At 58.3% G+C, this 22,430-nt stretch overlaps 1 protein-coding gene across 2 annotated transcripts in view; it reads left to right on the top strand.

Annotated features, from left to right (window-relative positions):
- Positions 1-18,956, top strand: part of ESPNL (espin like) — a 27,025-nt gene extending 8,069 nt beyond the window's left edge. Inside the window, exons 5-9 of one of the 2 annotated variants that reach the window (XM_029225768.1) lie at positions 6,654-6,785; positions 12,390-12,507; positions 13,565-13,674; positions 14,548-14,742; positions 16,869-18,956. In XM_029225768.1, the coding sequence (XP_029081601.1) occupies positions 6,654-6,785; positions 12,390-12,507; positions 13,565-13,674; positions 14,548-14,742; positions 16,869-18,461 (2,148 nt within the window). In that variant the 3' untranslated portion in view covers positions 18,462-18,956. Of the gene's footprint in view, positions 1-6,653; positions 6,786-12,389; positions 12,508-13,558; positions 13,675-14,547; positions 14,743-16,868 lie in introns of both variants that reach the window. The other variant, XM_029225767.1, reaches the window with a different exon arrangement.
- Positions 18,957-22,430: the final 3,474 nt, after the last annotated feature.

Below are 22,430 nucleotides of genomic sequence, written 5' to 3'. Positions count from 1 at the left end.
CCACCCCACCACCCCTCCACCCCTCCACCCCAGCCCCCCTCCTCTCACCCCTGCAAGCCACCACTCAGCCCTCCCTGGCTCAATGCCCCCAATCCGCCCCCATCTAGAGGGAGGGGAAGGGCAGGCGTGAACCTCAGTCCGGGCCAGGCCAGTCCTCAGAGAAGAGGAAGAGCCTGCAGTTACCCCTACAGTCATCCCTTTTGTCCTGGACACGAGAGAAGAAGCTGAGCAGGTGACAGGGTGGGAGGCGGGGAGGGCGGTCCCCGCAGGCGGTTGGTGGCCTGAAGAGCCCTGAGCCGTTGCAGCGAGGCTCAGGCAGCCGCCCGTCTCCCAGCCTCCGGCTCCGTAATCGGGAGGGTGGCTGGAGCAGCGCTCTAAAAACTCTATTTTTAAGCAGCATCATCTTTTTCAAGTGAAATAGTCTATAGGAGCCCAAGAAGCTCACCCGATAAGCCAAGAGACCACCACCTCCTCACCCTCCCTTAATACGAAAATAAAATAGCTCAGGCCTCAAGGCTGAGAACTGCTTTCCTTTTCAATCTGTTATGAAAACTCTAAACACACAAGAGCAGAGCCTCCTGCCTCAGCTCATTGGCCTCTCTTGGCCACTCCCTCCACCCCACTATTATTTAACAGCAAGTCAGAGAAGGCACATCTTTTTATCCATAAATACTTCAGTGGACTTCTCCAGGAGACGAAGACTCCCTTTGTTTCTTTTCACAGCCTCAAACCATTATCACGCCTAAAAATAATTCATGATCATTTCTTTTATTTATTTTTTTTTAGACTACTTTTTAAAATTAATTAATTAATTAAATTTTTGGGCCTGCGTTGGGTCTTCGTTGCTGCGCACGGGCTTTCTCTAGTTGCGGCGAGCGGGGAATATTCTCCGTTGCGGTGCGCGGGCTTCTCACTGCGGTGGCTTCTCTTGTTGTGGAGCACGGGCTCTAGGCACGTGGGCTTCAGTAGTTGCAGCATGTGGGCTCAGTAGTTGTGGCTCGCGGGCTCTAGAGCGCAGGGCCAGTAGTTGTGGCGCATGGGCTTAGTTGCTCCGTGGCATGTGAGATCTTCCCGGACCAGGGCTCGAACCCGTGTCCCCTGCATTGGCAGGCGGATTCCTAACCACTGTGCCACCAGGGAAGCCCCCAATAATTTCTTAATATCGTCTAATATCCGGTCTGTCTAGTAGCCATCTAATATCCATTTCCCTGCTTGTGCTGTAATCAGGAGTGAAGCAAAGTCCACACATTATTGATTTGTCTGTTGGGTCTTAATCTGTTAGCAATTCCAGAAATATATTCATCCAGGAAATACAGGATAATGCTTCATTCCCACCCCACGCCACACCCCGTTTTAAAATAAATTCTATTTTATTTTATTTTTATTATTTTTATTTTTCGGTACACAGACCTCTCACTGTTGTGGCCTCTGCCATTGCGGAGCACAGGCTCTGGATGCACAGGCTTAGCGGCCATGGCTCACGGGCCCAGCCGCTCCACGGCATGTGGGATCTTCCCGGACCAGGGCACGAACCTGTGTCCCCTGCATCGGCAGGCAGACTCTCAACCACTGCGCCACCAGGGAAACCCCAATAAATTCTATTTTAGAATAATTTGGAAGAGTTTTAGATTTGTAGAAATATTGAGACACTAGTACAGACAGTTCTCACAGAGTTCACATCCATTTCCCCCTATTATTAACAATTTACATTAGCATGGTACGTTTGTCACAATTGATGTACCAAAATTGATACAATATTACTAACCGAAGTCCATACTTCATTCAGGTTTCCTTATTTTTCACCTGATGTACTTTTCCTGTTCCAGGATCCCTTCCATGACACCACATGACATTTCATCATCTTGTCTCCTTAGGCTCCCCCGAGCTGTGACAGTTCCCCCCCTACCCTTTAAAAACAAAACTTCAGAATAATGAGCTGGTGCCCTAGCACCCCCAGTGGGGGATAATGATAGTTTAGTATGTGTTTTGTTTTTCTATATCTCAGTCTTTCTTATGTCACAAATTACACTGATTACTTGGTTTTTTAATTGAGTAAAAACTACATAACATGAAATTGACCATCTTAACCATTTCTATAACATGAAATTGACCATCTTAACCATTTCTAAGTGTACAGGGCAGAAGTATAAATATATGCACATTGCTGTACGACACAGCTCCAGAACTTCTATCTTGCAAAACGGAAAGTCTGTACCCATTAAGCAACAACTCCCCATCCCCACTTCCCCAGGCCCTGACAACCACCATTCTCCTTTCTGTCTCTATGAGTTTGTTTACTCTAGGGACCTCATACAAGTGGAATCATACAGTATTTATCTTTTTGTGACTGCCTTATTTCCCTTAGCATAATGTCCTCAAGGTTCATTCATGTTGTGGCATGTATGAGGCTTTCTTTCTTTTATAAGGCTGAGTAATATTCCACGGTATGTTATACCACGTTATCTTTATCCATTCAGCCATCAGTGGACATTTGGGTTCCACCTTTGGGCTATTGTGAATAATGCTGCAATGAACATGGGTGTGCAACTGTCTCTTCAAGACCTTGCTTTCTACTCTGATTACTCTTTCAAATGTTAAACCAACCTTGCATTCTTGGAGTAAACTCAATTTGGTCATGAAAAACGATCTCTTTTATACATAGGTGAATGTAATTTGCTAACATTTTGCCTAGGATTTTAAGTGTGGTAGATAGCACTGGGGTAATGGTTCTCAAAGGGGGCCGCACACTACAACTCTCCAGAACAGGTTTAAAATATTCTAATACCTGAGCTCCACCTACCCCAGCGATTCTGATTTAATTGGTCCTAGGGAGCCCACGTATCAGGACTTCTTAAAGCTCCCCGGGTGACTCTAATATATGTCAAATTTGAGAACCATCTATGTGAGTAGCGTTAGCTGAGCTAATCTAGAAAGAATTCATAGAGATGGTCGTTCTTTTCTTTTTGAGTTACTGACACAGAGTTTATTGGAAGACGGTCATTCTTAAAGCAGTGAATGTCGGAAGGAGTAGGGTTTCTAGCAAGGGAGAGAGGGTTATAAGCGCTCAGGGTGCTAGGACGGAGTGGAGAGTAGAAGCTGGGGCTTGTAGTGAGAGGTCAGTGGTGGAAGACCTTGAACTAGTTTTAATATTGTGTAAGGAGCCATTTGGGAGCTGCTGTGGGATCCCGAGAAGAGGGCACATGATTTCCTTGCTGTTTGGAGGAGGGCTCGCTGTGGACCGGGAAGTTGCCATAAGATGGGGTGTGGTCTGGGGCTTTGCTGACGAGGTTGAAGAGGAAACAGCAGAAGACAGGTGTAAACGAGGTCCCTTCAAGGTTTAGATACGCAGTTAAAACTCGTTGGTAGTTCTCTACCTAGCTTAACATTGCTGCTAATTCAAGAGAGAATTTTTACTGAGTATTATGAGTCCCCAAAAAGGCGTTCCGAGCAGACGATTGCCTCTGTCGACTTTCTGTGCTGGCTAATTTTTTAGAGTCTTTACTGGTCAACGATTCATGTCCACGCTTTCCTTCATGCAGACACTCATTGAACAAAGAGTTATTGAGCACTTGCTTAGTATGTGACCAAGGATTCGAGAACCAGAGAATATCTGCAGTAGATGAGTGGTCGGTTTGGGAAATTTCAGGGCTGTTTCTGTTGTTACAACGATTGGGGTGCTCTTGTGGGGGAGGCCGGGTAGCCCGCTACTCCAGAACAGTCCTGCACAGTGAGGAAGGGTCTTGTGCCCCAAGCAAGTTCCCAATGAATCGGACAGGTATGTAGGTAGAAAACCTGTTCATAGTTATCTGAGCTTCGAACCTAACTCAAGTACATGTAATTATCTAAGCTTAGAACCTAAATTCAAATATACATACACATACACCAATGTTTCTTCATAGTTTTAATATACATAAGAGTTTTCCAAGAATGGTCCGACTGTATATATTGAGGGAAGATAGACTTTTGTTTTATTTAGCACTTTACCAAAACTTATTCACTATTTGAGCAAATGACATCACCAATGGCAATGCTGCACCTGACGTTTGCGTCTCCAGCTGTCTGATTTTTAACCGTGAATTTGCAATGATTCCACATGTTAAAGGATAATTTTTAAAAGTGCTGGTAATCGTGACTTTCATTCAACTATAAAATGAGCCTGTGTCAAACATTTTTATTTAATTCATTAATTAATGAGGAAACCAGTAATTCAAAGTGATAGTATCTTTTCAAATTAGAGTTTTCATTTTTCCGGATATATGCCCAGGAGTGGGATTGCTGGGTCATATGGTAGTTCTATTTGTAGTTTTTTAAGGAACCCTCCCTACTGTTCTCCATAGTGGCTGTATCAGTTTACATTCCCACCAACAGTGCAGGAGGGTTCCCTTTTCTCCACACCCTCTCCAGCATTTGTTGTTTGTAGACTTTTTGATGATGGCCATTCTGACCAGTGTGAGGTGATTGTGGTTTTCATCTGCATTCCTCTAATAATTAGTGGTGTTGAGCATCTTTGCATGTGCCTGTTGCCCATCTGTGTGTCTTCTTTGCAGAAATGGCTATTTAGGTCTTCTGCCCGTTTTTTTTTTTTTTTGGTTGCGCCAGGTCTTAGTTGCAGCAGGTGGTCTCCTTAGTTGCGGCTGGAGGGCTCCTTAGTTGTGGCATGTGAACTCTTAGTTGCAGTATGTGGGATCTAGTTCCCCGACCAGATTATCGAACCTGGGCCCCCTGCATTGGGAGTGCAGAGTCTTAACCACTGCGCCACCAAGGAAGTCCCTTCTGCCCATTTTTTGATTGGGTTGTTTATGATGTTGAGTTGTATGAGCTATTTTGGATATTAACCCCTTATCAGTCACGTTGTTTGCAAGTATTTTCTCCCATTCCGTAGGTTGTCTTTTCATTTTGTTGATGGTTTAAAATCTGTGCCGCTTTTTAGAATTTACAATTCCATGCCTAAATTTTCAAGCTTGGTTTTTACTTCCTTGAAAGCAGTGAGCACAGCTGTGTTACAGTCTGCTATTTCTCAGGACTTTGTGGGTCTGTTTCTTTGTGTGTTGGGTCCCCTGGTTCTCGTTTCTGGTATCTTATTTCCTTGTGCTGCTGGTTCTGTTTGAGTCGATGCTGCACATCATTATTTAGGGCCTTAGGTGACATCTTACTTGCTTCTGGCTGACAGGCACACGTGGATCATATTAGTCCACAATCCGGCTTGAGATTCCTGGAGCACCTGCGTGACGGGAAGCAGAGGGCGGGCTGGCTCCTGCTTCACCTTTTCTCTGAGGGCAGAGGCCCAGCCTGCGGTGGACCCTGAGCTGTTGCTGGTCTCCCTAGTCTCGTGAGCCTGTGACACAGCTGCTCTGGTTACAGCCATTTCTTCTGCGTCAGCCTGCTCTTAGGGCGAAAGCTGTTCTGAGTGGTGGGCTTATCCCTCGGGATTTTCCTTGTGTCCTGAGCTTGGTCTGACAAGTCCTCACTTCCTTGTTGCCTGTCTGATGCTCTAGGAAGGTGCCTTTCACATTTAGTCCATTTTTTACGTTGGCTCTGGAGAGTGGATTGGTGGTACCTGCCTGGTTCTCTACTCCTTGACGCGGATCCGTCTGCCCACCTGTTTTTGCCGCTGGCACGGCTACCTCACGGATTTCCAGACCTAACTCTTGGTCATCTGTAACCACCCACCCTCTGCTCACAGATGGGTCACCATCGTTTGCCAGCAGTAATCGCCATCATTCGGCGGGAAAGTTCTCTCCTCCCCCCTCCCTCCCCCGGGCTGCCGTCCCCGCCCATCTGGGGCCAGGCCTGACACTCCGGTGGCCCCTGCTCCACTCCGCTTCCGCTGTGACCCCCCCCCAACACGCTCTGGACGCACAGCTGGCTCCTGCAGCGCCCTGTATCCTCCCCCCGCACCCCATCACAGCCTCCTTCACAAAGGGCCCTTCACAGACCCGGATCTCCTCTCGCTTTGTTCTCCTCCATCCTCCCCTCTCCTCCCAGCTTCTGGGCCTCCAGGCCTTCCTCTCCTCCCAGCTCCCATCACACGAGCCCAGAGGACCAGTCAGGAGGGAGACAAGGGGGCCCAGGCCCAGCTTGAGCGAGGAGGGAGCATGCGTGTGGCTGGTGGAGCCGTGAGCTCAGACATAGAGACACAGAGGGTGAGGGTGGGAGCCCCCAGAGCTCGCCTAGGCTTGGGGCCAAGAAGAGGGGCTCATCGAGTGCCAGGCCTGACCGGAGGCCAAGGAGTGGGCAGGGTGAGGTGGACAGGGCACAGGCCCAGAGTCCTGGGGTGGAACCACGTTGTTTAGCCTCCTGCACCCCGGTTTCTTCGTGTGAAAATGACACACGCCTCCAAGGGTCACTGTAAAAATGGAAACCGGCTCCGTATCTGAACCCGAGGCAAGGGTTACAAGGGCAAAGTCGGGGTCAGGCTGCCTGGCTAGGATCCGGCTGGGTCGCTGACTGACCAGCTGGGCCCTTGGTGAGCTCCTGAGCGCGAGCGCCTGGGGTTCCCACCCGGGACAGGGGCATGCCGGTGCCCGCAGGCAGGGCAGCCTGGGTCCGGGCACGGGTTCAGGCCGTGCCCCGGACTGAACGGCCTCGGTGCCCCAGCTCGGGGCTGGGTGGGGGGGGCCGGCCGTGTGGCCACGGGTGCGCCCTCCCCACAGTGCTGCCAGACCCTGCTCTCGCACCGCGTGGACCCCGCCCTGCGGGACGAGGATGGCTACACGGCCGCAGACCTGGCGGAGTACCACGGCCACCGCGACTGCGCCCAGTACCTCCGCGACAGCACCCGGCCGGTAAGCTTCGCGGTCCCACCCCCCCACCCCCCCACCCCCGGGCCGGGTGACAGACCCCTGCCGCGCTGACGGCCGGGTAGCTGGGGAGCCGTCTGCGTACACAGTGTCATTGTCACGTGAAAGGGCCTGGCCGCGCCTGAGCCGGTGCCGGGAACAGGGCTGCGACCAGGGCCGTGACAGCCGGGACCAGGGCTGGGCTGTGGCTGGACCTCGGCCGAGGTCTGCCCTCCACCTGGGCCACAGCAACCACACTTAGGACCTGGGATCCATGCTTCTGGCCAGGGCTGCTGTTGGGTGACGCTGTGTCAGGCTGAAGACACCCCGGGGGTGGGAGCAGGGCCCTGGGCCCTGGGTGAGGTGACCCAGTGAGGCGGGCCAGCCCCGTGCAGCCCGGAAGAGGAGAGTCTCGTCCCGCCCTCCCACCTGGGCACGTGACCTCGCCGGGCCTCGGTCCGCAAGGGCAAGGGCCTCGTGGGTCCCAGCCCCCAGCACGTGACGGGCCACGCGTGTGTGCCGAATGAGTGGAGCAGTGGACAGGCGGGTGAGCGAGTGGACAGGTGAGGGAGGCCGGGCGGGTGTGTGGTGGGGAAGCGTAGGGCCAGTGCCCTCCCGCCCGGCCTCCACCCCCGACTGCAGGCCCCGGGCGGCAAATATAGATCGTGCCGCAGTTTTCTGTAGCGGCCGCCCCTTCGGCAGGCGTCCCGGGATCGCCTGGCCCTGCCTTCAGGTGAGAGCACCGAGGCCCAGAGGGGCGAGGTGCCCCCCACGCCGGGTCTCACCCACGGCTGCTGTGCCTCCTTTCCCTCGGGGCGCCCCCCGGAGCATCCGCGACCAGCTGAGGCTGAGCCACCGGCCCCGGCCCCGGGCCAGTGGCATGGTCCTCACCCGACCACCACTGAGAGCCTCTTGTCTCCACTGCCTGAAAGCCACACCCAGGAGGCCTTGGGTCAAAGGCCAGGGGTGCTTCGGGGCACACGAGTTGGGAGTCCTGGTTTGTCCTGGTGTCGTAGTTTCAGAAACAGGACTATACTCACTGCTTGAAGTAATCAATGTATGGATTATTCACTAACCCTTCGATTGGCTATTGTATGATAAGGGCTGTCTTTCTGGCTTGGGTTCCAGAAGTTGCGGGAACTCAGCGGGTTCCTGGTGTAGCGGACAGAGCTCTGCAGTCCACCGGCCAGGGATGCCCTGGCCGCCTGGGCCCCCCAACCTCTGTGTGGGCCCTGGGGCCGGCCTGGAGGTGGGGTGGGCAGCTGCTCAGCTGCCAGGGAGCAGGTGCCGCCTGGCCTCTGGCTGGGGTCCCCTGCTTGTCCCCAGCCCACACGGCGGTGCCCACGGCTGAGCCTTCTGTCCAAGCAGGGTCTCTGCCCCCTGCTCTCCATCCCCAGGTCCTGGCACATCTGCCAGCCCGTCCTGGCCACTGTGCCCAGCTCTCCTAGGGGTTGGAGGCTCTGGGCGCTCTCCTGAGCCCCCAGGGTTTTGGGGACCAGCCCATGTCAGGCTTCCTGCGGTTTCGCCTGGTCCTGGTGGCCTCCTTGGTGTCGCCACAGGATACAAGGCAGCATCCCCTCCGCTCAGGACTCCCCAAGCCGGGCTGGCCTGTCTGTTTAGCCTCTCCTCCCGGCCTTCCGGCCCACGGTGTCCAGCCCGTCCACGTGCCCCGCCTGCGGTGGTGGAGAGTGGGCAGGCTGGGCCACCTCCCTGAGATTCACTGCGTCCGGAGCTGGCTGGAGTAGCTCCCCGCCAGCCCCCACCTCACCGGCAGTCTCGGCCCCGCGGACGGCAGGCTGTCAGCTGTGCGCCTGATGCAGTATTGATGGAAACACGATATCCAGAGGTCGCCCGCGTGGCCTCTCCCTGTGTGGGGCTCAGAGGAGGTGCTGAAAGCCATCTTTTTCCTCTCCACATGGCCGCCTGCCTCTGCCCCCAGGGAGCCGTGGGTCCCAAGAGAGGCAGCCTTGGGGGGCACGGCTGGACAGGGAACGGAGACCTGCCCTGTGGGAGGCGCCCCCTTCCTGGGAGGCTTCGCAGGGCCTGGGTTCACCCGCTGCCCATTGCGGGGCCTCCGCGAGGCTCGGGAAGGCCAGGCCCTGCCTCGACCACACCACCTCGACCTTGACCAAGCCTTGCCAACCCCTGGGCCTGGGGTACCCCTCTGCACAGTGAGGGCTTGGGCCTCTCTGACCCCCAAGGAGTGGGCCGGGCAGTTGGGCTCCTGGCTGCAGGGCCAGGTTAGAGTGAGACGCTGGACGGCAGCAACAGTGAGGAGTAGTGGCCCAGGAGGGGGAGCCTAGCCCTTCAGCTTGCCCCCAGCCCGGCACTCAGCGCTCACCAGAGCTGGAGTGAGTCTTCCCGGCCGGGCGGCACCCCCAGTTCTGAGCGTCTGTGAGCCTCGATGTTCTCATCTGTATAATGTAACTCAGGAGCCTTGCTGGCCGGTAGATGTGTGCCTTGAGCACACAGCGGGTGCTAATTTCCCTCCCCTGGTCCAGAAGGGCCCTAGGACCCCTTCCTTCTACAGATGGGGAAACTGAGGCCCAGAGAGGGCAAGGGACTCCCCTGGGCAGTCTCCTCCCCCAGGGAGGGGCGGGGCCTGGCCGTGCAGCCAGTAACCGAATCTCAGCCGTCGCCCATCTGTGGGTCATGATTTTCTCGGCCCGGGTGGCATTACAGGCCTGTAACCCGGCTCGCCACAGCTGTCCTCGATATATAATGCATGGCAGGCATGGCGCTGCTCAAATCTCATCAGAAACACAGAAAAGGAGACACCAGGCCGTGGGAAGGGCACCAGCCCAGGGCCAGCTGACCGCCAACCTTAGGGCAACAGCCCCCTTTGGGGGCAGCACACGCCCAGCTGTCAGAATCCCAAATGTCGGGACCCAACATCTGCCAGTCCCTCGGGTCCTCGTAGATTCGGTTAGTGTCCAGGGCCCGAATGAGGGGCACGGGGATGTGGATACTCCTGTCACCTGGGAAGCAGCACAGCCGACCCCCGTCCCCGCTGAAATTCAGAGATCATCAAGACACCGTGCTAACAACAGCAAAGAGGTCTGAGTGCCACGTGTGCCAGGCCCCGCCAGGGGCTCTCAGTAACCCCTCCACTTCCCATCAAAGGCAGAGAAACTCAGGCCTGGGGGACACTGAGTGCCTCCGCAAGGCTTCTCCTTGGTGAGGGTTGGAGCAGACTTCAGCCTCAGGGACCAGGTGGCATGAGGTCTCCCAGGCTGTGGGTACTGTACTGGCGCCAAGTCCATCCCCCTGGGCCCTGGAACAACTTCCTGCCTCTTCCATCTTCCCCGGAATGACAGGGCCCCAGCCACCCCAGCTGAGCCCTTCACTCTGCAGGGACTGGGAAGCCCTTGCCCCTCAGCCCGAGAGCAGATTCAATTGCGGGGAGGGGCTGCGGGCTCCCAGGCAGGGGCAGGGAGCAGGGGAGAGTGCCGCAGCCTCACAGCCCCGTCCTGGTTGTGCAGGGGCCCGGGCCGACCTGGGACTCAGCCCTGCTCTGCCCATCAGACTGTACTGCGGGAGTCATCTGGGTGGTCCCTTCTTGCGTGACCAGGGATCTCAGGTCTCCCCCACCTCTCCCGAGGGTCCGCTCCCCCGGCCCCTGCGCTGCGGAGGGTTAAGGCACAGTGGTAAGGGATCCCACACCCAGCCTAAGCCCGCCGGGCCACCTGACACCTCAGCCTTCAAATATTAATGCGACACCTCCAGCTCCTGGGGGCGGCAGCTGCGACAGCCCCCGACGGTCCAGGACAGCCACAGCTTCCTGTGCTCACAGCCCAGCACCTGCTTCTGAAGGTCCTCCCGGCTGGGGCCTGGCAGACGCTCCCCGCCCTGTCGAACCAGGGCTCCTGGGCTCTCGGCACAGATTCCTGCAGAGTGAGGTATGAGGTGCAGGGCGGTGGCAGATAAGGGGTCGGGCTGTGTTCCCCTCCCCTTGGGTCCGCCTGGCCGAGGGTCCTGGATGGGAATGCGACTGAGGGGCCCGAGGCAGTGGCTGCAGAGCCGGGGATTCTTCTGACGGGAATCCCCCAGGCTGGGGAGGCCACCTAACGCCTGTGCCTCCTTGCCTGCGGGAGGGACAGGGCCTACCTACAGGTGAGCCAGGGGACACTCAGCGTGGCCGGGGGTCTTGGCCCTGCAGCTCCAGCTACATCACGTGCAGGGCTCAGCGCAAAATGAAAACGTGGGCCTCTTGTTAACAACTGATTAAGAACTTCAAGACAGAGACTGGAGAACCTTCAAAAGAGCTGCAGCACGAGCCACCCATGCGTGACACCGGCGCCAAACCACGTGTCCCGCCTGGGGGCGGCGGGCTGGAACCAGCCCCTCTGCCCCGCCTGGCAGCCCTGAGGCCACCTTCCACCGCAGCTACCCGCTGGAGGGAGCAGGGCGAGGAGCTTTGGTCTGACAGCCAGTGGTGGGTGCCCAGAGAGACCGCCGTGAGTGGCCCTCCCTGCTGGGGACCCGAGCTGGGGTGGCCATGTGCTCTCAGGCATCCAGGCGACACTGGCTCAGCCGGAGCCACGTCATCTGAAAGACGGCCGGCCAGCCTTTTGACGTTCAGCTTTAAACCAAAAGGCAGCAAGCCCGGCTCTGGAGTCCTTGGAGGACAGCTCAGCATCCTCCCAGAGAACTTCTCTGCCGCCTGGGGAGCGACGCACCACATGCGGCCTCACAGCAGCCTGCGTGCTCCAGTCTCGACTCTTGGCTCCCATTGGTCAGATGCAAAAGCTGAGACCTTGCAGGCCTCAGCTGGGGGGGATGCAGGGGCCAGTGGCACCTCCAGGTCGAGGATTCTTTCCGGCTGCCCACCAGTCAGCGCTTGGGGGCAGGGGAGATGGTCAAGGCCAGGTCTGTGCCTCGCCCCAGACCCGGGGCAGACATGGGGTTGAAATGCGGGTGCCCCTGCAGCCCCAGACTGGGGCTGATGGATCTCCCTGACCCCAGGCTGCCGGGGACCAATGTTGGTGGTCTCTGTCTCCGGGTGGCCCTTGGGAGAGTGGCCTAGACACTGCATGGTGGGTCCTGGGCACAGCGCCTCTGCTCTGAGGCGCGGTCACACGGCTGCACTGTTTATGGAGCTGAGAAGAGTTGCAAGTTCGTTGTGGTTTCCCCTATGCCCAGGGCTGAGAGAGGGGGCAGGTCCAGGCAGTGTGTCTCAGCACAGTCAGGACAGTCAGGGAGGGTGTGTGTGTGCAAGTGTGCACGTGTCTCTTGTAAGGCCAAGGAGTGGTGAGTGAGCAAGAGGGGGACACCAGACCCTGACCCAGAGCCCAGAGCCGCTGAGTTAAGCTGCCTCCACAGGGAGCCGGGCCTTGAGATGAGGGGTTCACCTAGGGGTGGCAGCTCTCAGACAAGTGCGTGGGTATGTTTGGGGAGCGCTGCTCACCAGTGTGGAGGGGTGGACAGAACCTCTAGGGGCGCTGCCCCTCACTCCTGCAAACTTACCTCTCTGAGCTCCATTCAGATGCACAGCCCCAGCCCCAGGAAGACCCGGCCAGGGCTAGCCTACTGGATGCTTCCCACCCCCACCTGGGAGCCCAAGTCGAGGCCCACCTGGGCCTCCCAGTGACCAGGCCTGTCTGCCCCCAGGTGCCACTCCTGATGGCGCCCCCACCGCCGCCGCCATTCCCCCCTCCTCCGCTGTCGGCTGCAAGGCACTCCCTGGACGATGGAAGAAGAGGGGGCCCAGGTGTCGGGGATCCCACTGGTGCGTACACGTCTCCAGGGAGGACTGGCCTGGGCTGTGGGTGCTGGGAGTGGGCCTTTCTGGCCTCACCTCCGAGGTCCTTCGAAGGGGCCGGGGGGAGGTGGGGAGCAGAAGCCTCGGCAGCTGGGCACACAGAACACTGAGGACAGGGCCGGGACCACCCCTTCCCGTGAGCCAGCACCCCAGCTCTTCCAGGATTCCTTTATTGTCCTGTTGCCTTTTTCAAGTGAGGACAAACTCCATAACCACAATTAAACAGCCTCCTGCCCAGCCCTCGGGCGTCTCTCTGTGAGCCCTGAAGCCCCCGCGGCCTGACTCTCCTGCCGCTGAGATCTCGGGCAGCCTCCTCCCTTCTCTGGGCCTCAGCCTGTGCAGAGGGAAATCAGAGGCTGTGTCTGAAGGGGCCTCCGAGTCCGCTGCTGTTCCCTGAGATTCCAGCAGGGGGCGGGGGAGCGGTCACCATCCGTTAGGGAACCGTGACAGCACTTATGAAAATGAAACGGCAATGGAATAGCATGAAAAATGTCAGCAGGCCCCATGTGCAGGGAAGGTCAGCGTGCTTCATGGAATGGGCTGTAGTTATACAGTCACACGTAGGGGTACGTGCGTGCGTGTGCGTGTGTGTGTGTGCGTGCGTGCGTGCGTGTGTGTGTGCGTGCGTGTGTGTTTAGTGGAGGGAAGAGCGGTGAAAGGACAGGTTTGTGGTCTGATGGGGCTGCATTAGATCCCCAGACCACGGAACCCTATGCCCTTTCTAGCTCCTTCTAGGCTACAGGAGAGGCTGGGGAGGGGGGGACGGGCCATGGGATGGGATGAGGTGGGTAGAATGCAGGCTCCCCAACCGGCAGGGCTTGGAGGGGGCTCCAAGGACACCTCTGGAATGCCAGGGATGAATGAGTTTGCCCAGGTCCCAGGGCACTTGGCAGGGAGCTGCTTGGGCCTTTGGCTCCAAGTCCAGTGGTCCTTCAGGAAGGCCAGTCCTACCCCAGGTCCGGGGTCCTCTGCTCCCCATCCCCCGACCTCTCTGACTCCAGCTGCCCCTTCCTTGCAGTGGCAGCGTCTCTCAGCCCAGCCTGGCCCGGCCAGCCTGACCAGCCTCTTCCGAGGGAGCACGTGACCCGCACAGCACCCCCGAGGGTCACCACCGGTGCCACAGCCGTCCCTATGGTGAGAACCCCCGCCGTATCCCTGTCTCCCAAGGCACCCCAGCCAAAGCCCGGCTGGCTTCTCACCGTGTTCTCCTATGTGGGCCCCAGCCAGGTCACTCCTGGGGCAGCCAGGCCCTTTCCTCCAGGAGGCCCCTGGGGTGACTGGCTGGCATCTGAGGAGATGGAGATTCCAAGGCCAGAAGCAACCTGTCTCCCCATCACAGTAGACGAGGGACACTTCTCTGATTCCAGGGGGTTCCAGTGGCCCAAGCCCCTCATCCTGACAGATGCTGCTGTCACGGTACAGGGAAGCATCAGTCCATGGGAAGGGTGGGCCTGGCGCCCACTGCTCTCCTCCTCGGGGGGCTCCCAGTGGCCCACTCCTTCTCTTTCTGGGCACCAGCCCCTTTTAAATCCAGCCACCCTTTCCCTGAATGGGTCTTGGGAACTCTCAGCCCCTGAGATGCTCTTTTTGAGTTTGGGAAGTGCTGCATCGTGCTGCCCCCTTGTAGAGTTACAGTGCACACAGCACATTAAAGGCTCTGACAAGTCCTGCAGTCCAGAATTGGCCACCAAACTTGTCTATGCAACTGTTCCCCAAACGAGTTTGCCCATCCACATGGTGTGCCCTGGGCGATATCTCTGCCTCTCTCAGCCAGCAAGCCTCCCAACACGTGCCTGGGTCCCACAGGGCACAGCGGGGTCCCTGCCCTCAGAAGACTCACACTTAGACAGGCTGGGGGTGCCGTCAGTGGTCAGCTCCCCTGCCCTACCTGGTCAGCCTCCACCGCCCCTCCTCCCTCAGCTGCGCTTGCCCAGGGCGGTCCTTCCCTCCGCTCCCTCCCGGACCAGAGGCCCATAGGGGCCTTGAACGACCTGCCTGTCCACACAGGTGACGGAGACGGCAGCGGGGGGCGCCCCGGACAGCCTGGTCGCGCTGCAGCTGGATGGGCTGCCCGCGGGCGACCTTGACGGGCTGGTGCCCACGCGGGATGAGCGCGGCCGGCCCATCCCCGAGTGGAAGCGGCAGGTGATGGTGCGGAAGCTGCAGGCTCGCCTGGGCGCAGCTCCAGCGCCAGAGGTTCAGGTGGGGCCCGGCGGGGACGAGGGTGGGGGCGGGGCCTGAAAGGGGGCGGGGCCCGGCTTGGAGGGCAGGGCCGGATTGGGTGATGGGCGTGGCGTTGTGGGAGGTGGGCGGGGCCCGGGTGGGACGAGAGCGTAGAGGGCGGAGGCGAAAACAAGAGGCTTTGTACTGGCTGGTGGACGTGGAATGTGGGGTCCCTGAGCACACACCTCGAGTCCTGAGACCCGGAACGCCACTGCATGTCCCTCTGTGGCCTCAGCTTCCTCTTCTGCCAGACCGTGAAGCTGAACCAGATCAGAGGGCTGTGTCCCTTCACCTGTAACCCTTCATATCTAATGATGTGGTCCCCACATGTTCTTGGATCTAACGATTGTATCCCGTGCCCGCCGTGTGCCAAGCTCTGTTCTCAGCAGTGAAGGAGACCAGCCCCGCCCCCTAGCGCTTATATTCCAGCAGGGAAGGCGGGGTGACTGGGCAACTGCGCTGAGGGTGGTTCCAAGTGCTAAGGAGAGAAGCGAAGCAGTGAAAAGGGAAGGGGGCTCTTCCGCCCGGGTGGTCAGGGGCAGCCTCTCTGGGGAGTGGCCTTGAGCAGGGGCCAGAAGCAAGTGAGAGGGGAGCCCTATGGGAATGTGGGACAAGTGATTGGGAGCAGAGGGAACAGCAAGTGCAAAGGTCCTGAGGCACGGATGGGCTGGCCCAAGGGAGGAGCATGCTGGTCCTGCCGAGCGCAGTGAATAAGGCCTGGTGGGCAGAGGTGAGGTTGGAGAGGGGTCAGGCAGATATCACCTTGGCGGGAACCGTTGAGAATCTGAGCAGGGAAGGGCTGTGATCTGACTTGGATTTCAACAGGCTCCCTCTGGCTACCATGTGGACCGTTGTTGTAGAGTCTTATCCTGGAGGAATACAATTTTGTCTGAATGATGTATTCTGCACCCTTGGTCTAGAGCTGCCCTGTCAATACAATAATGCCAGCCATATGTGGCTATTTAAATGAATTAAAATGAAATAAAAATAAATCCCCTGCCCCTCAGTTAGCTGCATTAGCCACATTTCACTTCCGTAGCCCCAGGTGGCTAATGGCCACTGCAGGTTTCGGCATGCCATCCCCTCATCTCAGAAGTGTTGGGTGGCGCTGGTCTAACGGCCCAGCCTGTCCTCGAAGTCCGCGATGGACACCCATGAGGTTGAGGGTGGAGCCAGGCAGGGGTGGGTGGGGCCTCCTACCACAGCCGGGAAGCCCTTTGGAATCTGACCCTGGGGCAGGGCCAAGGGTATGCGGAAGAACTCCGGGAAACAGGAAGGACAGACTGAAGGGGGAGGGATTGGCCCAGTCACAGCCTGGCCGTAGGCTGCGGGTTCCTGTGCCCGACCCTTGTGGGCCGGACACTGCCCAGGACAGCAGCTCCCCCCACCCCTGCAGCACCTGCTCCCCTCCCCGGGCCTCCTGGGACAAGGAATCAGAACTTACTTGTGCAGAGTGCCACCTGGCACCAGACAATCCCGGGCCTCTTGGCAACCAGGTGGCAACTCAGTCCCCTCACCTGTGAAATGGGGCAGATGCAGGGCCTCCATCAGGGGTCTCGGAGAAGTAATCAGGTGGGCACAGAGCTGCACCCAGAGGGAGCCCAGCTCGGAGGCTCTCTGTGTCGGTCTCCCCTGCAAACTGTGAGCGCTGGGGGCACAGCTGTATCCTGGTGCCAGGGGAAGCCCCGAGGGGTGGTGTTTTGGGTGAAGTTGGCCACGTGCTGCAAGAACTGAGAGCAGAGCTGTTGAGGCTGCCCATCCTTAGGGCTGCCGTCCAACCGCAGAAGACTCTGTGGAGGGATTGGGGGGCTCTGAGGAGAAAGAGTCTTTGAAATCAACATTGAGGAGTTGAGGAGGACATGCAGGTGGCAGAGCAGAGGCACCCTTACCCCTTCTGAGGGGAAGACTGGGCCCTCCAGGGTGGGTGACTGCCCTGAGCCTCAGACTCGGGAACGGGGCTGGCCGCTCACCTCGTTTGCCCTCAGAGTCCAGGCAGTGGCCAGCGGGTGTCCAGGGGCTGGGCTGGGGTTCCCAGGGGAGCTTGTGTCCAGCAGGAACTTGCCACGTGGGCTGTGGCCCCGCTGAGCTGCCCTCCCTGTGCCCAGGATGACGGCGGGAGCACGGGCACCACAGAGCAGGCGGCCTGGCGGTACTCGCAGACTCACCAGGCCATCCTGGGCCCCTTCGGGGAGCTGCTGACCGAGGACGACCTGGTGTACCTGGAGAAGCAGATCGCAGACCTGCAGCTGCGGCGCCGCTGCCAGGAGTACGAGAGCGAGCTGGGCCGGCTGGCGGCCGAGCTGCAGGCCCTGCTGCCTGCGCCCCTGGTCAGCGTCACTGTCAACAGCCACTTCCTGCCCCGCGCGCCCGGGCTGGAGGGCGAGGAAGGCCCCAGCCCCGAGGTCGAGCCCGAGGGCTCCGGGGGGACTTTGCAGGCCACACCCGGCGCGCAGCCCCTGCCCTTCTGGTGCAGCCACGTTGCCCGGCTGGTGCGCAGCTTGTCGCTGCTGCTGAAGGGCGTGAACGGGCTGGTGCAAGGCGAGGAGAGGCCCCCACTGGAGGCCCCCAGGGAGGCCCCAGCCAGCCCTCCGAGGAGCGAGGCCCAGCGCGAGATCCAGGAGTGTGGGGTGTCGGTGCGGACACTTCGTGGCAACTTCGAGTCAGCCCCCGGCCGGCCCTGCACCCCGAGCCCTGGCCCCTGTGAGCTGGGGCCCCAGCCGGGGCCGTGCCTGAGAGGCTGCTGGCCCTCCCCCTTGCAGCCCCGCGGCGGCCCGATCGGAGGGGAGCCGGGGCCGGGCGACGCGGAGGAGGCCAGCGACTCGGGCATCAGCTGCGAGGAGGCCCCGTCGGAGGCGGGAGCCGTGCCTGGCCCTGACCTGGCCAGCCTTCGCAAGGAGCGCATCGTCATGCTCTTCCTCAGCCACTGGAAGAAGTCGGCCTACACGCCGGCCCTGAAGACGGTGGCATGCAGGACCCTGGAGGCCCGGCGCGTGGAGCCGCGGCGGCGGGAGGCGGCCGGGGGCCCTCAGCTCCCCTCCCTGCCGTCCAGCGAGAGCCCGCGGCTGGGCCACCTGTGGCAGCAGCGCAGCATCATCGCCCACCTGCTGGGCAACTGGAAGTCCATCCTGGCCCACGTGCCCGCCCGGCAGCTGCGGCGGCTGAGCCGGCGGCCCCACGGCCCCCTGTCCCCCGAGCAGTTCCTGCCCCACGTGGACGGGGCGCCGGTGCCCTACGGCAGCCTCACGCTGGACCTCTTCATGCTGGGCTACTTCCAGCTCCTGGAGTGCGACCTGTCGGCTGAGGAGCGCAAGATGCGTCACCTGCTCTGCTTCGAGGTCTTCGAGCACCTGGGCGCCCACGGCTGGGAGGCCGCGCGCGCCTTCCACAAGGCCGTGACGGACGAGGTGGCTGCCGGCCGCCGTGCCTGGAACGACAGCTTCGAGGACATCAAAGCCCGCTTTTTCGGCTCCGGCCGCAGTCACCCCTGGGGCGCAGAGCCCGGCCGCAAGTCGGGCCTGACCCCGCTCCGGCCCCTGCCCCATGCCGGCCCCAGCGGCGGCCCCGGGCCCGCGGCACAGAGGCTGGGGTCCAGCCCCCAGCGGGGCAGCTTCAACAGCGAGGACATCTGTGGCTACATCGACCGGAGCTTCGCCTTCTGGAAGGAGAAAGAAGCCGAGATGTTCAGCTTCGGGGAGTGAGATGGGCTGGCAGCCTGCCTTCCTACCAACGGGGCTCCCGGTGTGGTTTTGGTTCTCTCTTCTCTTTTCCTTTCGCCCACCTGGTGGCCAGGTGAGCCTTGAGGGCAGGCCGGCGGATCCTCAGCGTGCTAGTTGCCACCCTCCAGGTCTGCCCCCTGGCAGGAATCAGCTTCAGAGCCCTTCTCACCGCTGGCCCGAAAGTCAGTCCCCCAGTCGGCCCCGAAGTTGGATGACTTGCCATCTCGGCCCCCACCCTTCTGCCTGGTCTTCCTTCAGGCACCTGTGATTCCAGCCCGGGTTTCCCCTTGGTCCTCCTTCCAGAGTCGCCTGGGTGTCCCTTCTCTCAGTGCTTCTGGTGCCGGTGGCTCTGGTCACGTCCTGAGCCTCTGTCTGCCCTCCTCGGGTCCTGCCTTGGTTCCTTCTGGTGACCTTGGGCCATGCCCCTTCCCCTCTTCTGTCCCCTTTCCCCACCTGTGAAGTGGCAGAGGAGCTGGGGGTCGGAGAGAACGGGATTCGACGGGCAAGAGACCAGACTCCCAAATTCTCCGGGTCAGGGAGGGAAACCAAGGGGCTTTAGGGGAGAGGTGTCTTGCAGCTGTGCCGTGGCCCCAGCAGGCAGTGTGCTGGGGAGAGGTTTCAGGAATCTCCTACGGGCCGCCGCCTCCCTGCAGACAGACCCGTTGGGATAGGGGTCTCTTGTGGTGTTCCTACGTGCCTGCAGAGCTTGGACGGCTCAGACAAGATGTGGGATGGAACAGAGGGTCCTCCCAGCCAGCTGACTTGAGGCTGTCACAGGGAGGGATGATCAGGAAAATATAAAGTCAGAGCTGCCAGGGCCGGGCTGGGGGGCAGCGCTGGCAATGGCTCCAGCTCCATACCCTCCTGCAGGGTGGACACCTGACGTGAGTTGGCTAAATAAAGATCCATTCCTGGCCGGCCTTCCCACCTGTGCCCATAGAGAGAGAGGGCCCCACCTGGTGGGCACCAAGACCCCAGTCCTCAGCTCAGCTCGGCTGAAACAACAGAGGCAGCATCCTTAGCCCCACAGAGCCTCTACCTCCTCATCTGTAAAATGGGGGTATGGCATTGACCGCCCATTCCCAGCGTCCTGGCGAGGGTGGACTGAGGTCCCGTATGAGGGGGTCTCTGTCCTGGGGTGAAAGTGACACCAGCCTGTGTCAGTATTTTAAGGAACAGGTTCTAATGAGCAGGGCACCAACCTCAGGCAGCTGGGAGCATCCCATACGCTGTTGCCGTCATGATGCCCTGGCGCTTAGACCCAAAACTCAACCTTTGGAGCTAGAAAAGGGCTGGTCCACAGGGCGCTTCCGCTGCCCAGGTTGGCGGGGTGCAGGTCCAAGGGGGGTGGGGGGAGCCCGGGGGCCGGGGGTCAGAAGGTGCTGGGCCCTCCGATGTCTCTCTCCCTGTGGGCCTCCTGCAGGACACTGTTGTTCAGAGGTGGCCCGGAGGGGGCGGGCGGCAGACACAGAGCGCAGTCCCAGAGGTCGCCTGCTGGCCAGGGTGCTCAGGAGAGCGCCGAGCGGGGGCCAGCACGCCCAGCTTAAGGCGCCCCTGCCTACTCACTATGGCCCTGGGCAAGTCCCTCCATGCCCTCACTTTCCCAGCTAAGAGACTGGACCGAGGCCAGCTGGGAGCAGCCCACAGTATCCTGGGGTCCATGAGGACCTGGGTTCAAGGTGAGTGGCAGGCAGGGGTTGAGGCGGGGGGCTCAGACCCAAGCTTGAGGCCTGGAAGGGAGGAGAGGACTTCTCTGCTTGGCAGTCATGGGGGACTCCCCAAATGCCTTTCTGCGGACACTCTGCTTCCTGGGGGTCCTTCTTATAAAAACACGGTGTCCCGGGAGCAGCCCTGGGGATTCTGAGTCCCTTTGCCTGGGCTGGGCCTGATAAAGCTGGGTTTCTTTTTAAAGATATTCCAGGTGATCCTGATGCCCAGCGACCTGGGAACCCCTGGCCCACTAGCAACTCTCCTGTGGGAAGCAGGTGTCCCCTGCCGTAGGCAAGGGCTGGCCCTGGCGAGGCCACACGTGCCGCTGTAAGGCCTGTTTGGTCCCTATAATCCTGTCATCCAGTTGTCAAAAGCTCACTGAGGACCCCGGAGCCACTACATAGGGATCCGGAGGCTGTGAGGTGACCAGACACAAAACAAGGTGCAAAAACAGGGGCTTCCAGAAGAGTCGGGAAAATACTGGAGAAAGGGAACCCCGTCTCTCTCCCCGGCTCATAAATATGTGCAGGACAAATATGAAGAAAAAGCTGTATGGGAAAAATATGGGAATAGTGTAAGCTGTTCACATATCAATGCATAGATTTAGGCAAAGTCAAACTCTTTTTTAATGACTCTAAAGTTCTTTTGAAGCAAACCATGAACAAAGCCAGCTGTGGAGGCCAGCCTCCAAGAAGGCCTCCAGTAAGCCCACCTCCTGGAAGCACGTCTGCTGGAGTCCCTCCCACATTGTACCTCAGAATATGGCAGAAGCCACAGACAGCACCTCCAAGTAGGTTATGAAAGACTCCCATCTTTGTTGCTGTCTTATCTCTGGGGGAAGCTGGCCGCCATGTTCGGAGCAGCCCTGTGGGGAGGTCTGTGTGGGCCCCCACCCAAGGCCAGCCTTCAGACAACTGCAGTCCGGCCAGCCCCTTGGAGCCATCTAAGGATAGATCCTGAGGCAGAACCACCCACTAAAGTGGTCCCAGAACCATGAAACTGTGTGAGATAATAAATGTTCATTGTTTTAAGACACTAGACTTTGGGGTCATTTGTTATGCAGCAATAGCTAACTAATACAACAGACTAGAAGATTTTAAATAGAAGAGTAACGAAGGGGCTTACATTTCAAGTATGACAACATCATAATTATAAAGCAATAGTCCATCAAACAAGGTGGTTCTGACCCCAGAATATGGTCACTCAGATCAACAGACCAGAAGAGAGAAAGCTGAGATATTTCACACAGAAAACTTTGCCCTTGAGATAAAGGCACTGCAGCAAATCCGTGGGGGAAAGAAGGAATTATTAATAACAGTACAGAGAATGTTGGTAACTATTTGGGGGAAAAAATGTATGACCGAGGAGGTGGACGGGTCTGGTTGAGCAGGACCTCACGGCGTGAAGGCACCGGGCCAAGTGTAGGGGACAGTTTTACCTCCTGATGGAGAAAGTGCCTCTGTCACCCAAGATGACGACCCTCTTGTCCACACGTCGAGCTGTAAACCTTGGTGAACTCACTCTCCAAATCTGTTCTGGGGGAGGAATCACAGAGGCGACACCGTACTAGTTATCATAGTCCAAAACGGCACACAACTCACACGTCCCTTAATAGGAGTGACTGGGTGTCACTTCCACCTTCTTAAAGTGTGATATGTTCCCTTTATGATGAAATTAAAAATCTTATTTTCTTTTTATTTTTTTTGATGTGGACCATTTTTTAAAGTCTTTATTGAATTTGTCACAATATCACTTCTCTTCTATGTTTTGGTTTTTGTTTTTCTTTTTTGGCCACGAGGCATGTGGGATCTTAGCTCCCCGACCAGGGATCGAACCCACACCCCCTGCCTTGGAAGGCGAAATCTTAACCACTTGACCTCCAGGGAAGTCCCCAAAATCATATTTTCAAAGACTAATCACATCAGAAATGCTCACGATACAATATTGTGATGAAACAGGACACACACTGCAGTCATTCTAACACCGGTGTGTTCATGGGGATTTCCTTCTACCAGTTTTCTTCTTTGTACTTTTCTGTGTTTTCTAAATTTCCCACAATGAACAGGTGTCATTTTTATCATCATAAAAAGAAACGAGCAGCGTATTTTTAGAAACCGCACCACTCGGTAGCAATATGATGAGGAGGATATGTTGAGCCCCTGGTTTCGAGTTTCCCAAACTGACCTGTCATCCGAGGCGTTGGGTCCCTGAAGGGCCTCCTTTCTTGGCACACGAGGGGAG

The sequence above is a fragment of the Monodon monoceros genome, unplaced genomic scaffold, assembly GCF_005190385.1.
Source record: "Monodon monoceros isolate NGI ecotype Baffin Bay Population unplaced genomic scaffold, NGI_Narwhal_1 Super_Scaffold_16, whole genome shotgun sequence".
Taxonomy (NCBI): Eukaryota; Metazoa; Chordata; class Mammalia; order Artiodactyla; family Monodontidae; genus Monodon; species Monodon monoceros.
This window is presented reverse-complemented; position numbering and strand designations above follow the sequence as displayed.